Source organism: Miscanthus floridulus, chromosome 16 (assembly GCF_019320115.1).
Source record: "Miscanthus floridulus cultivar M001 chromosome 16, ASM1932011v1, whole genome shotgun sequence".
NCBI classification, from domain to species: Eukaryota; Viridiplantae; Streptophyta; class Magnoliopsida; order Poales; family Poaceae; genus Miscanthus; species Miscanthus floridulus.
This window is the reverse complement of record NC_089595.1, coordinates 1,856,854-1,870,745: the sequence shown is the minus strand read 5'-3', so window position 1 is coordinate 1,870,745 and position 13,892 is coordinate 1,856,854. Positions and strand designations below refer to the sequence as shown.

At 41.0% G+C, this 13,892-nt stretch overlaps 2 protein-coding genes across 2 annotated transcripts; one reads left to right on the top strand and one right to left on the bottom strand.

Moving 5' to 3' along the window:
- Positions 1-51: 51 nt before the first annotated feature.
- On the bottom strand, positions 52-4,147 carry LOC136512005 (UDP-xylose transporter 3-like). The gene is made up of 8 exons (XM_066506015.1): positions 3,971-4,147; positions 3,640-3,883; positions 2,499-2,683; positions 2,004-2,071; positions 1,770-1,902; positions 1,206-1,367; positions 860-1,126; positions 52-501 (listed from the first exon to the last, which is right to left on the bottom strand). The coding sequence occupies exons 2-8, from the start codon at positions 3,761-3,763 to the stop codon at positions 376-378; spliced, it is 1,065 nt and encodes a 354-aa protein (XP_066362112.1). The 5' UTR covers positions 3,764-3,883; positions 3,971-4,147; the 3' UTR covers positions 52-375.
- On the top strand, positions 4,039-5,112 carry LOC136513628 (F-box protein At5g49610-like). The gene is made up of 2 exons (XM_066507600.1): positions 4,039-4,209; positions 4,357-5,112. Exons 1-2 carry the CDS (start codon positions 4,039-4,041, stop codon positions 5,110-5,112), a joined length of 927 nt encoding a protein of 308 aa, XP_066363697.1.
- The last annotated feature ends 8,780 nt before the right edge of the window (positions 5,113-13,892 follow it).

Below are 13,892 nucleotides of genomic sequence, written 5' to 3'. Positions count from 1 at the left end.
GAACTGAAAGCAACAAACTTGAACCTAGAAATGCTACAACTTGCACAAGTCTTATCCGGATCTTTTTTATACAAAAAGAATGAAGTCTATCTTTGGATATAGGCATGCCATGTCCCACTTGGAGTTACAGTAAGAGGATGTGGAGCATATCCAGATACAATCATACATCTGCTGTCTAGTTTCAAGGTATATCTGAGAACCCTGAAGGTAACATCCTCCCAAGAAACAGATCCTTTTAACGCTAGTAGATTGTGATGCTAAAGAAGCCCAAAAATGTAACCGAAATGTTCATTACACTCTGGGTTGGCTTCCAACCCTACTATCTGCCTACTAAATTGAATCCTGTATGATGCCATCGTCAAGAGGTAGAAATTTTTACTCCCGCGAATACTTTGAGCTCCACATGGGTACCTTCAAAGGCTCGTCATCAACAACACCGCCCCCATTTTCAACTTTGCTCAAAGAGTCTGCGATCAAAGGGGCTGCCTCGCTTTCTTTCACCTGCAACGTACGAAAAACAGTGGCGATTACAAACGAGAGAGGAACAAATGAATCTATATAATAATACATAGTTATTAATACATGTCAAAATTTGCTCAAAAGCTCTATTATCCCACTTTTACAACTAAATGTACGTACAGCCTAGTTTGTTCCATATATAAGTAGTTGTAAAAAATTGAATTTTTTTTTTAGAAATTTCAAAGTCTGCCACTAATTTAGCAAACCTTTCAGGATTGGTTACTCGTATATCATATTTACACACTGGGTCACTGCCGATGACAGGTAGGTGACAAATTCTGAAAGGGCAGCAGAATTTAATGGTGCACACTGAAATTTCTCCAGCGCATGAGAAAGGTACCTGCTGTGGGGAGACTTCGCTGTTTTTTTGCTGGGTCTCCACTGTGCAGAAGTATGAATACAAGACCATTCCAACTACTGCAATTAGGATTCCAAGTATGTTTCTCCAGCTAAACGGATCGTGAAGCAAAACATAACCGAAGGTAAGAACAAGGCATGTTTTAAGATGCCCCAGGACTTGGTAAGTAACAGGAGATGTCTTTCCGATCACAAGAAAAGTGCTGAAGTTCACTGAGACCGACATCAAGCACGACAACACAATGAAAAACTGCACACGAGATAAGACAAAAGTTAGAACATGATGAGAACTGTTGGGACATGTGCACCAAAGATGTTTTACTACTCACCACAACTTGAGATGTATAATTAAAAGCAAAGACATTTTGGTTAGTCAAAAAGCCATCAAGGAAGGGGCCAATGAGAAACAGGGTCAGTGATTGGTAAGGGCAAGACTGGTAGAGCAGTTGGGTTGACGAGACCTTGAACTTCTTTTGGATGGTGTTTGTCATCTGATAAATGATCAAGGATTACAGAAACTGACCACAAAACAAAAACTCAAATGCATTAGAGCTATACAGCAAGCAAGAGGAAAAAAGCATTGGGTATTAGAGGAAAAAATACACACATTGACAACTTCTTGTGTTCAAATCATGACAACCTTCTGCTTATTTATAAGAGAGCAGTGTAAAGAGAAATAACAGCAGTTTGATCTCATGTTTTGATGTGAATGAAAACTAGCTTTTCTTTGCCTTCTAGAACACTAGAACACAAGAACACCAAGGCTAGCCACATGAAAATAGGAGATGCTGTTGAAAATATGTGCAAATCCTACTAAATAAAGGAAAAAACATTATCAGGCACTTCAACTTCAGTTTGTGGAAAATAAATTCGAGCTGCTGCTGAAAGGATACAATTTGAGCAATGCAAGTCGTGATAATTGCCAGCAAGGACAGTATGGATCCGACAGCATTGAGTTGCAGATCAGTGACAGTTGCAACACCAACACCAAGAAGGAGCACAGAAAGGGACATCTGGATACTCCGACTGCAGGGTGAAGTAAGAAACATGTTAGCTGATTTTCAAAAAAGAAAATGATAGCTGAAGATAATTATGGAAAAAATGCACAAAATGTATCGAACACAGACCTGAACTTCTTCCTGAAGAAAAGTGTCTCTAAAATGACAGTGCACGGGATGATCGCCAGCTTAGTCATCTAGATATAAAGGCATTTCAGCATCAGTTAGGTGGATTGATTATTGTCTAAGGAAGAGGAACACCAATTATTCAACCATAACAAATACTATATAAAAGACATTGCAAATCTAATAAAAATAATCTACAAAATGTGTCTAGCACAAGGAGAGTGGATGGTACATAAAGTTGAGATAAAAAAGTGTATCGTACATTGTGTCAAGAAAAAAAGGGCGATGGCATATTGTGTCAAAAAAAGAGTGTATGGTACATGACAACAAGAAGATAACTTTTTTCTTGACCTCTACATGAGTACTACGACATATTGAAAATAATGTATCACTGATGCGGTACCAGAGTACCAGACAAGTAATAATTGCAGGACCAGAGTGAAATATCTAGGAAATTCTGACTGGTACAAGAACTACATTAAGAAGATAGCTATGTACCTGGTAAAACCCAACAGAGTTGAAGCCAAGACTCAAGTTGAGGAGCCCAATGGAGATTCCATTAAGTACTCCAAATCCCATGACAGTTCTTGAATCGAAAGGCTTATGCTCAAAGAACTTCATCCATAATGCCACATGAAGGGAGCAGAATGTAACCAGCAGATGCCAGCTTGTCAAGGTAGTGGCTGCAGAAGACAAATACATATTTCACAAACATTAGAAGTCATTTAAATCAGACTTACATACTCCAGTGCAAGTTGATAAAATAAGATCTAGTACTCGTCCGTCAACAAATGTAAGGACTTCCACGATTTTTATGATAACATAGGCAGGGAGGGAAAAGACGCATGTACCCCTCAATCAAACACCTAAACCACATTGACGCAATTAAAGTACTGCAAATTCGGGTAACCGATGTCATAAATGATAGCTTTAAATCCTTTCTATTTAGGAGGATTAGGCCAGAAGTTCTTACATTTGTGGACAAATTTTGAAACCCAAGTCCTTACATTAGTGGACACAGGAGTAGTATCTTATTGCATTTGCGATGCAAAGTCTTGCAATTCAAGGCAGCACAGGCCTGAGCCAAATTATGAGTGCAAGTCAACCTACGTTATCGTTAAATAAAAACAAAATCGGAAGTTACGAGTTCTCCTTACGATGCATGGGTACATGAACTCCTCATGCAAATCAAAATGTGTCACCAGCACAAACAAGGATACTCCCTTGTGTCAAGCAACCTATGCAAAAAGCAAACAAGACATGACACCCAACCTCACTCACCAACTACATAGAAGTAACTCTAATCTAGAACATCAAGAGCCATCAAAGCTATAACAGAAAGCAAGTTTGCTCCAGGGTCACACATGTTTCACTTTCACCATTCACAATCAAACTGGCACCAATCAACGACAGTTGAAGTTCCGACAGATACCAATTGGCACTCCTAGTCCTGCCTCAAAGTTATCACTGAAGCTATAAGCCCTGCAACACCATCTGAAGTGCTGAACCTTGCGCACACATCTCCAGAACTACAGCCCCAATGGAGTACGCAGATCTACGCGAATCACCGAACGTCTAGCACGAGCATACACACATAACAAATCAAGAAACTGAGGCAGGAACCAGTCAGATCTCACACCGAAGTTAAAGCCGAGGGAGCTCATGAGCGCCTTGTTGCAGATGACAATGGAGACGGAGGACACCACCGAGAGGCTCAGCGCCCCCACCGTCCCCAGCTGGAACTTCTCCCCGCCGACGCCCATCTCCGCGGCCCTCGAAACGCAGCACCACCACACCACCGGCACCGACACACAAACCGAGGAATGCCCCCGAAAGATCACAAATTTCCAATCGAGCCGCCGGAATCACGCGGCCCGGTGCACCTGCAGCCGACAAAGAGCCCATTTTGATCAGCAAGCCGCGCCAGCAAGCGCCCACGAGAAGACGGGCTCGCGCCCGGTCGGACCTACCGCTCCTCCGTCGGCTTGGGCGGTCGGATCTGGGCGAGGAGGGCGCGAGTCTGGGCAGGGCGGCGGCAATGGCGAGGAGATCTGGGGGAGGAGCGGGCGGGATCAAGGCGGTGGCGCTCGTGCCCCTCTCCGGTCTCGCGAATCAGGGACGGGGAGGAGGGAGACGAGGAGGAGAAAATTGCAAATTTAGGACTCCAAACAACGTGCTTCGCAAATATAGGACTTCAAACATCGTCTTCGTAAAAATAACCCTCGAAACGTTGGCTTCTTGATTTCCATGACATTTGGTGTATTAAGACTCTTTTCTCATCGAAATACATCATACATGTATTTGTTCCTAAAGTGACCCTTTTACCCTTCTGGTCTATACGGCTCTCTCATTCCAGCCCCCGACCTGTGGGCAGATAGAGTTGCTCGACTCTTGCAACAGGCTCCTCCTCCTGCTCTGCTGGGGTGCTCCACCACCTGTTGTCTGCAATCCTGTAACCAGCGAGTGGCTTGCTTTGCCCCAACCGAGCGAGGCCCCTGGGCAGTATGGTGCTCCAATGAGAGAGAACAAGTGGATCCGCTCTGCTGTGCTAGGCTTTGATCCCTCCTCGAATTTCCATGTTTTTCAGCTACTGGAGACAGAATTCGGCATAACTGATTATAAAGTTGAGGCAATAGAGATTTACTCATCTGAAACTGGAAGATGGATTTTTAGTGAATGTGGTTGGGGTGCGGATGAATGCCATCTCTTTGATGGCAGCATGACGTATTTAAATAGTGTCATACACTTCACTGTCCAAGGCGGTGCAATTGCTGCGGTGGACACCCAGGGAGAGGCATGGAGGGTCAACCGTGTGCCCCCGCAATTCAGTGAATGCTATGGCAATGGCTTCACTGGCCACTCTGAGGGGCGCTTGCTTTACATGTTTGATGACGACAAAGGGGATTTTTTGTCAGTCTATGTTCTTGAGGATAGAGGCAGCGAGGAGTGGACTTTCAAGCACAACATCAGCAAGGCTGATCTTTTTGGACCAAGAAAGTGGACCTGGGGGCCATACTACAAGGTAGTTGCATTTCATCCGGATGCTGAATTGATCTTCTTCTATGACTGGCACCGCAATAGACTGATCTCCTATGGAAATACACGTATTTAGATGAGAAAAGAGTCTTAATACACCAAATGTCATGTAAATTAAGAAGCCAACGTTTCGAGGGTTATTTTTACGAAGACGAGGTTTGGAGTCCTATATTTGCGAAGCACGTTGTTTGGAGTCCTAAATTTGCAATTTTCTCGACGAGGAGGGACAGGGTGGATAGCTTCGCTTCTCTTTATTATATGGCTGGTCGGTCGGTCGCCGTCGGTGAGAAAGCTGATTAGAGAGAGGGCATTTGCTATTGCTATAAGAAGGGTATTTGACTCTGCAGTGGCAGTAATTACCTTGCTAATGTTTAAGATTTTTTTATGTGGGGCCAGCCTTCTTTCTTTTCTTTCCTGGAGTTGCAAAAAACCTAGCTGAATGGAGAACTAGCTAAAAGCAGCCGGACTCACACGAGGATATACCACTGAAAGTGTCATATCCTTAACTTATCCTGTCTTTTTTTTATCTCGAATTGTATATTTTGTGTTCAAAGTGCAGTACAAAATGTAGATTTTAGTGAAGAAATACTAACCGGTCTTTCTTTTATCTTGAATTATATATTTCGTGTGCAACATGGAATGTAGTCCTTCATATTGCTCATATTGCAAAGTGTAATACAAAATGTAGATTTTAGTGAAGAAATATTAACCGATCTTTTTTATCTTGAATTATATATTTCGTGTGCAACACGAAATGTAGACCTTCATATATCTTCGTATATTAACCAAAACAACCCTAAACTCGACCCCATCCCCCCCCCCCCACCCCACCCACCCACCCACCCACCAACCACAGGCATAGAAATGTCTTTGTTTTTGTCGTTTTCATGACCTATTTTGTTTGTTTGGTCATTTTCTACCAAGTGAAATGCTACTTACCGCCTCGGGTTAAGTAGCCATCACTTTTAGAAAAAGAATTATAGTCTATAGTGACGCATATGTCTTTCTCAAATGAATACAATGTTAAGCACTATAATTGTTCTAGGTGGATTGCCTCTCTCTAGGTCATTTATTTTTTTGACTATATATATGTTAACCATGTTAGCACGTTGACAGTCTTGAAGTGTGACTTGCCATTTTTTATTATAGCTCCCTTCATGATTAGGTAGCATGTTTATGTTTACTCTATAATGTGCTAAATAGAAGGCACAAAATATGAGAAGACACACTCTGCACTGAACATGTGGTTGCGTAGTTGTTTCTTCGTGTATATCACCAAGTGGATCATTTTTACTATATCAAATTATTGTGTTTCTCGCTCTTTTCTATTCTTGATTATACTTTAAGAAGTCCACTCAATAAATCTAATGATTGGAGATCTAACGGGTTATGAATATGAAGATTTGAAGTACTTTATGCCTATGCCTATGCCTATATGCCTTAGAGTCCACTCACCCGTTATCTTGTATAATTCATGCTATGATAATAGTGGTATCAGCCATCAACGTTGTACTTATTGCATGGAGAATGACAGTACGTATCACCGATGAGATGACACACCAGCATACAAGGATAGTGAGTTAGCAATCGATGGTGACAAATGTAGTGGGCCTGTTCGCTGGTTGGTGCTGGTGCTGGTTTAGGCTGGCTGGTGCTGATTTTTTGTGAGAGGAAAATACTGTTGGCTGGCTGGTTTGGGCTGGCTGAAACCAACAAGCGAATAGGCTAGTGTCCGTGAATCAAGAAGGTTGGATTGTAGCAATGAGGCGGTGGATGACGCCACTATAAATATTGGCTACAACTATAACAACAGACAAAAAAAAAGAGACATAGAAGGTAGCTCAAATCACAAATTAAGACATTTGTTAATTAGTTGGAATAAACAAACTTTATATTTTAGCAAAAATAGCTATGCATTTGTATTTGTTAGAAAACTCCCATGATCAATATATGTAAATGTAACTATGTCCAACTTTGGTTCAGCCGAATGTAAAATGCTGTGAGCTGGAAATGTGAATGATCAGCTCTGTTTTATGTGTGGTCCTGATCTCCAGTCGCTCGCCACTGACATACACAAACTCAAATTGAACCCACGCACCTTTTAATCACATGTTGATCCAATTTGAAATTCGTGGAATATACCACCTTCACTAAAAAAACGTGCAAATACTATTGTTTTGCCACTCGCACAACCGGATGGACGTGACGGTGTTCCTTGAACATGATCGGACACAATTAATGTAACCATAGAGTACTATGGGGAAGTTTGACTAAAGTGGTTGCTTGAAAGTTGGATCTAATAAGGCCAGTCTCAATGGAGATTTTATAGAGTTTTATGGGCATTAAATATACTGACATGGCACTGTCTTGATGAAGAGAGAGAAGATAAAAGTTTCATGGGAGTAGAGATAGTTTCATGGGGATGAAACTCTTCTGCACTGTTTCCAAAATATGGGTGTATTGAAAACTAGGAGATGAAACCTCCATTGAGACTGGCCTAATAGTGGAACACAAGCCAACAAAAGGTTGGCAGGTAGCCTCTCACTGGACACTGGGTGGTCTTCTTCTCGGCCTCATTTCCATGGGGAAGCAAAGAAAAAATGGCAGGGAGCAGCCAGCTTGAAGAACTCAACATACCATGTGGGTCAGTTGACCATGTGCCCTGCTGTGATCACAAATTAAAACCATGCCTCGACCGTTCCTGTGTGATCCGACGGTCGACGTGGCTCTTACCCTGTGTAGTGCTACTGGTTAGTTTATCTTGTTGGCCTCATTTCCATGAGAGTTATGGGGCTTAATTTGGTCATGGATCCAATGCTGCTCTTTGTTTTATGCTACTTTGTTATGCTACCGGAGCAGAGCTCATGTGCCTTAATTACCGTATGGTAATTAAGTTAGCCTTGGTCAGGCCAGTAGCACAGCTAGGTAAACTCTCCGTCTCAAAAAAAGGGGTAAATTCTCAAGTGTATGTGTGTTTTTTACTGCAAGTCTGCAACTGCATGGACAGCATGGCTACTGTATATATAGAGAGCATTGACCAAAGAGCAACGCAAAGTACTCTTTCACTATTTTCTTTGTTGGAACATTAGTACTCATTATTAGCATGATGGCAACCTTTGCAAGATGCAAAGGATCAATAATTTTGGTAACAAGGTTCCTTGCTTTACCCTTGTGCCATTTGGTGAAGATCCTTTTTATTCAAGAAAAGATGGGTGTGGCTGGCTTGCCAGGAAAGGGAGAGGTTTGGTAGTGTGAATGAATATGGTTTCTAGATCATGAGCCCCTTGCTTTTGGTCATCTTTTGACATGTGACCATTCACTTGTTGATGCCCCTGTCCAGCTTGGAAAAAGGCCATCTTCCATGTGCTGAAAGCACAAAAACTCAAAATAATGTTAGATATGACTTGGAAGCTGATTCCCATTCCCTCATATAACTTTTCCTTTTCTTTTCTCTTTTCATACAACACAAGAACACTTATTTCATTGATAATCTGATTCGAGTTGTTTTTGAATCGATTTTACGTAGTCATCACGGTCCCGACCGAATAAATTCGGTTGAGGAACCAGTTGAAGCATCACACTTACTAGACGTAGATCTAAATCAATTGATGTTCCTATTCTCTTCATTTCAAATTAAGGAACAGTTGTGATGTGATGGATTCTAACAAACGTATTATCCCTGACCAGTGCCTAGGCAATGGTCGACATCAAGGACTAGTATCTTCAGTCTTGGCATAAGTTGGTACCAAACCTAACTAGTACATACAATAGCTGATACAAACCGAGAAGCGTGTTCTTCGTGCTTTTACATCACTATAGCAATAGGACCCATGCTGACAGGCCACCGAACTGTTATTCCTAACATGGCTGTATTCAGTTAAGCTTCCTGCAAACAAGTTTCATGTGGCAAATAATCATACACATTTCTACATCGGCGTAACTAAGGAAAATACGATATATTACAAAAAAAACTTTCCATGGTGGAAAGAAAAGCTTGCCTTGTTTGACCATAAACCAAAACCATCCTTTTTAGCTATTGGGCTTCCAATTCCTACAAAGTAAAAGAAAAGATTTTAGTTACCATTGGAAATAAACTTCTTCGTATATACAGTTCTACACCCATACTCCCGCAGATCCTCCACTCATATTTATTCAATCTGAATACTTATAGGAATACTTAATCCAATGCAAAATGATAACTTGCAAGTGATAAATTAGCTGCATCAGGATAACTGATGTCATGTACAATGGACCACTAGAGATTTGCTTGCCCTGCCCTTTGGCCGAATGCGTTTGGACCGAAGTTAATAGAAACGGGGATCCCGATCTTCCGTCAGGTAGTGGTAACTATCGTTGTGGCGAAGAATGACACACTGATCCGGCTTCAGATCCTCCAACCGTCATGCAAGGTCCAATGGCCCAGACTCGAATGCGAAACACTCAAAACTAGGGGATAAATGTGAACCTGACGGTATACCTTAGCTCTGATTACCACTTAATAGAAACGGGGATCCCGATCTTCCGTCAGGTAGTGGTAACTATCGTTGTGGCGGAGAATGACACACCGATCCGGCTTCAGATCGAAAGATCGAACCCTGCAATCTTAGCTCCGCAACTCCTCTGGTTATCAACCGAGACACGGATCCGATTGACCTCACCAAGAAGGCTAATCCCTGCCTGCGCAACGAAGAACACAAACAAGAACAAGAAAGAAAGCAACCAAATTGCAGATGAATGATTAATCTCACGAAGTTGGGGTCTCACAAACCGATGAACGACGAAACTGTTCTTGACAGATTAGTCTAAGCAAAACCCAAACCCTAATGGAGGGGTGGCGGCTGTTTATGAAGACTCTAGGGTCATGCAAGACCCCTGGACGCGCCCCCTAATGGGCCCAAATATGATACACGGTCCATCGGACCAAAAGACGGTGTCGCAGCACCCTAGCAGATTCTGGACACTGACTTGTTTCGACGATTCCCGTTGATTCTGAAGGGCTTTTGACATGAGACCACTTGGATTAGCTTTCTTATCAAATTAGCTTTCCAACCATAAGTGGATCGTCGAAAACAGAGTCCGGATATGTCCTGGGTGACCAGTTTGAGACAGACTGGTCCTGGAGGCTGAGGCAGACTCGAAATCATGTTGGACTGGGCCTCCGGTTTCTGTTGAACGTCCTTGCTGGTCATCAATGCCTCCACCTCTTCCTCTAAGTCCCTCATGACCCTCTCCAATGTTCCTAAGCAAGATAACATCATTAGATAGTAGTCTATTCTTAAAAGTATGAAAATAATCGCTTAAGAACGAGCTCACCTCTAAATTGAGTTGACGCATTCGAGCCCAGGTCATTGGACCTTGCATGACGGTTGGACGATCAGCGGCTACATCCGAAGGAGTGATGTCCTCATCACAAGAAGCATGTATCCACCTCTTGTGATGATTTATTAGATATGCCATGCTCTTCACATATAGATGCTTGTTCTACTCCTATGTCTTGTGAGACTAACCTTTTGAAGGAGAACAATGAGCTAAATGAACAAGTGAATAAATTGAGCAACAAGTTAGAAAGATGCTACAACTCAAAAGTCACCTTTGAGCATATGTTGAAGACTTAAAGAAACTTTGATGACAAGAGTGGCGTCGGCTTCAAGACTAGCAAAGTCAATCATCAAGAAAGCCGCAATGACATAAGTGGCATTGGCTTCAACAAGAGCAAGATCAAGGGCACAAGATGGGACAAGAGAAGATATAAAAGGGAGATGAAGAAGCAAGAACAAGAGAAGCTCTCTCATTTCATGTGCTTCAAGTGCTATGAAATGGGACATCTTGTAAATGGTTGCCCCAATGAAGAAAAGCTCAAGTTAAAGAAAGAAGAAGAGAGGCTAAGGCATGTTAAGTGCTTCAAGTGCCGCACTTGAGGTCACCTTACCTTAATGTGCTCAACCAAGCAATTGGTGAAGCAACTAGAAGAGCCTCAACCAAAGCCACAAGTTGAGCAAGAGAAGACACCCCAAGAGCAAATCAAGATCAACCATGAAGGTGGTGGTGATTTGATGATAAAGAAGAAGAAAACAAGAAGGGGTGGAAAGGCAAGGCATACAATGCAAACTCAAGATGCCAAGATGATGCGCAAGAATGAAGATGAGAAGAAAAATTATGCTCACATCAAGTGCTTCAAGTGTGAAAGTACGGGACACTTTGCCTGTAAGTGTCCTACCAAGCTTGAGAAGAAGGCTCAAGCAATCCATGAGAGGCAAGGCAATGAGAAGCACCACATGAGCAAGGAAGAGAAGGCTCAAGCAAAGAGAAAGTGCTACTCATGCTGGGAAAGGGGACATATGGCACATTCATGTCCCCTAGGTGACATTTCTAAGCCTATTTCAATTGTTGATAATAATGTGCTTAGAAAGGATGGTAATGGTACCTCTATGGTTGCTATTGCAAAACATCCCGCTACTCATACTAAGGCGTTGCCTAAGTATGTTGCTTCTAACTTGAGAGGACCCAAACTAGTTTGGGTACCATCAAAAAGTGGATGAATGATTGTAGATACCATCGGCATTGGAGGCTTGATTCAATTGATTTCATATTGATCATCATATGTTGAATCAAGTTATGAAGCTTAGTGCATATTCAAACCCAATGCCAAGTGAAAATTGAGTGAAGTCCAAGTGCTATCAACATACAAGTGTCATATTCAAGTTGTTGGTGATTCATTGGATATATTTGATGACTTGCAAATAATTAAGTTGAAGCTTGCTAGTTGGATGATCATGAGCTAGCCAAGGTATATCTCTTGTTGATCATTCAATTTGGGTGCATATGAGTTGATTGAATTGGATAAATATGCAATGTTGCTTGCTATGAGATGATTGAATGAACAATTGATTAGTAGTCAAGTTTGGATTGATTTGTGTTGGATAAGTTCATAAGATGACATTTAGTAAGTGGATTGAATAGATTTATGTCTTATGAAAGTATTCAAACAAGTGAGTTTCAAGTTTGATTCATATTTGATGAAGTATAGCTCAAGTGATTGAAATATGTCCTATATTGAAAATCTGAGTGAGCTGTGATCTTAGCCATGTTTGAGTGATCATAACTTATTGGATTGACATAAAAAATGGTGTACATTCTCTAGACTTATGGTATGATATTCTTTAGAAATTTCATGAAAATTAGATAAGAAATGCTTCGGTCTTGGAGTGGTTCTTGTCAGCTATAGTGCAGCAGTTTTTAGCATGTAGCAGTGGTGGAAGAATTGAAATCTGGTAGCAATATAGAAGTCAAATGAATCTCAAATTTTTACAGTTGCTAGATAATTTAGTGAAGCACACCTCCACCAAATTTTGTGGTATTTGAATTTATACTTTGGGAAATATGCTTATTTCTTTGAAGGATACAGAATCTGCCAGAAAAATGACAAATGTTGGATTGAACTAGAGTCACTTTGATTGAAAGGTCCTCAAGTTAGAAACATGTTTACAAGTGGTTGAGGTATCTAAGTTTGGTTTTGAGATGATCTAGAAGCATGACAAGCAAAGAGTACAAGGCCATTTGATTGTGGGGTGTATTTTGCACACTTTTGGTACTCAAGATGAAGATCAAGATCAAACTCGAGTTGAAGATGAAGTTTAAAGTTCTAGATATGATTGGAGATCATTTGGTAGAAAGAAAATGACTTAAACAAGTAGAAAGAAAAGGACTTAAAGAAGGAATCAAGGTCATTCATTAAGTTAAGTCCATCACTTGGATCAATCAATCAAGCTATTTCAAGTGAGTATCAAGAATGGTTCTTTGGAAAGAGGTCACTTCTCTCTAGTATAGGGGCTTGCCGTCTATGTGTAGGTAAACCAAGTATGGTACTTGAAAGGCTAACATGGAAGTGGTGATCCGAGAGACATTTGAGATGCTTAGTTGAAACAATCAAAAGGGTTGATCAAGAAAAGTAAGCAACACCCAAAAGAAAGCTAGTCATGATATTTCAAATGGTATTCCAAATAGTTCTCTCATGCAAGCAAAGATCAAAAGATGAAGCAAGCCAACCACAACAAGAAAGTGCACTTGATCATAAGTGGTATTCATTTCATATGGGTGAAGAATGGAATTCAAAATGGTATCTATTGATCTTCACCAAGCTTATAATTGGACTTCACATTGCTATTGGAGTAATGAATTGGAATCTATGTGACTATCCTTTACTCCAACATAGCAAAGGTATCATTGTAATGTGCATGATCATTTCATCCCTTACTAGTATGCGGTTAGTGCATATAGTTCATACTTCATAGGATCATGCATAACAAATGAAATGTTTAAATTCATAGCCTACAACTATTGCTTGAATAATTAGTTGATCTAGTGGTTAGTATATGAATTTGTTCATGAGCTAGTGAACCCAAGTACTTGACTCAATTTGGATTGCTAATAAGTGACAAGTACAACATTGGCAAGATAACTCTTGCAAGAGGTGTGAAGAAGCTTGTCATTGGTTTAAATCGGACTTGGTAGCTTAGGCAAATCAATTTAGTTTAAGTTAACCATTGAAGCTCATGATAGTGATAAGAGTATAAGCACAGGATAACAATGCAAATGGATATCTAGTTTGTTGTTTCAAGTGGTATCTAGACTCAAGTATTTCATCAAAGAATTCACACATGATGTCTAGATCAACTCAAAGTGATATCCTATAAGTGGTACTCATGAAGATAGCAAATGTCCAAGAAATGGTCTTTATTGATAAATCCAACAAGTGGTTCCATACTAAAAAATTCTTTCAAGTGGTATCACATCTACATATGGTATCAATCATGCAAGACGATGGTTCCACAAGTGATCATCAAATGAAGAATGCAT

What these genes read in the sequence shown, in the direction of transcription:
- LOC136513628 (XM_066507600.1), top strand. Translation starts at nt 4,039, where the DNA reads ATGGCGAGGAGATCTGGGGGAGGAGCGGGCGGGATCAAGGCGGTGGCG. An exon ending in GGACTTCAAACATCGTCTTC is followed by an intron (nt 4,210 to 4,356) that starts GTAAAAATAACC and finishes CTCTCATTCCAG; the next exon opens with CCCCCGACCTGTGGGCAGAT.
- LOC136512005 (XM_066506015.1), bottom strand. Translation starts at nt 3,763, where the DNA reads ATGGGCGTCGGCGGGGAGAAGTTCCAGCTGGGGACGGTGGGGGCGCTG. An exon ending in ACTCTGTTGGGTTTTACCAG is followed by an intron (nt 2,072 to 2,498) that starts GTACATAGCTAT and finishes CTTTATATCTAG; the next exon opens with ATGACTAAGCTGGCGATCAT. An exon ending in TTCTTCAGGAAGAAGTTCAG is followed by an intron (nt 1,903 to 2,003) that starts GTCTGTGTTCGA and finishes TTCACCCTGCAG; the next exon opens with TCGGAGTATCCAGATGTCCC.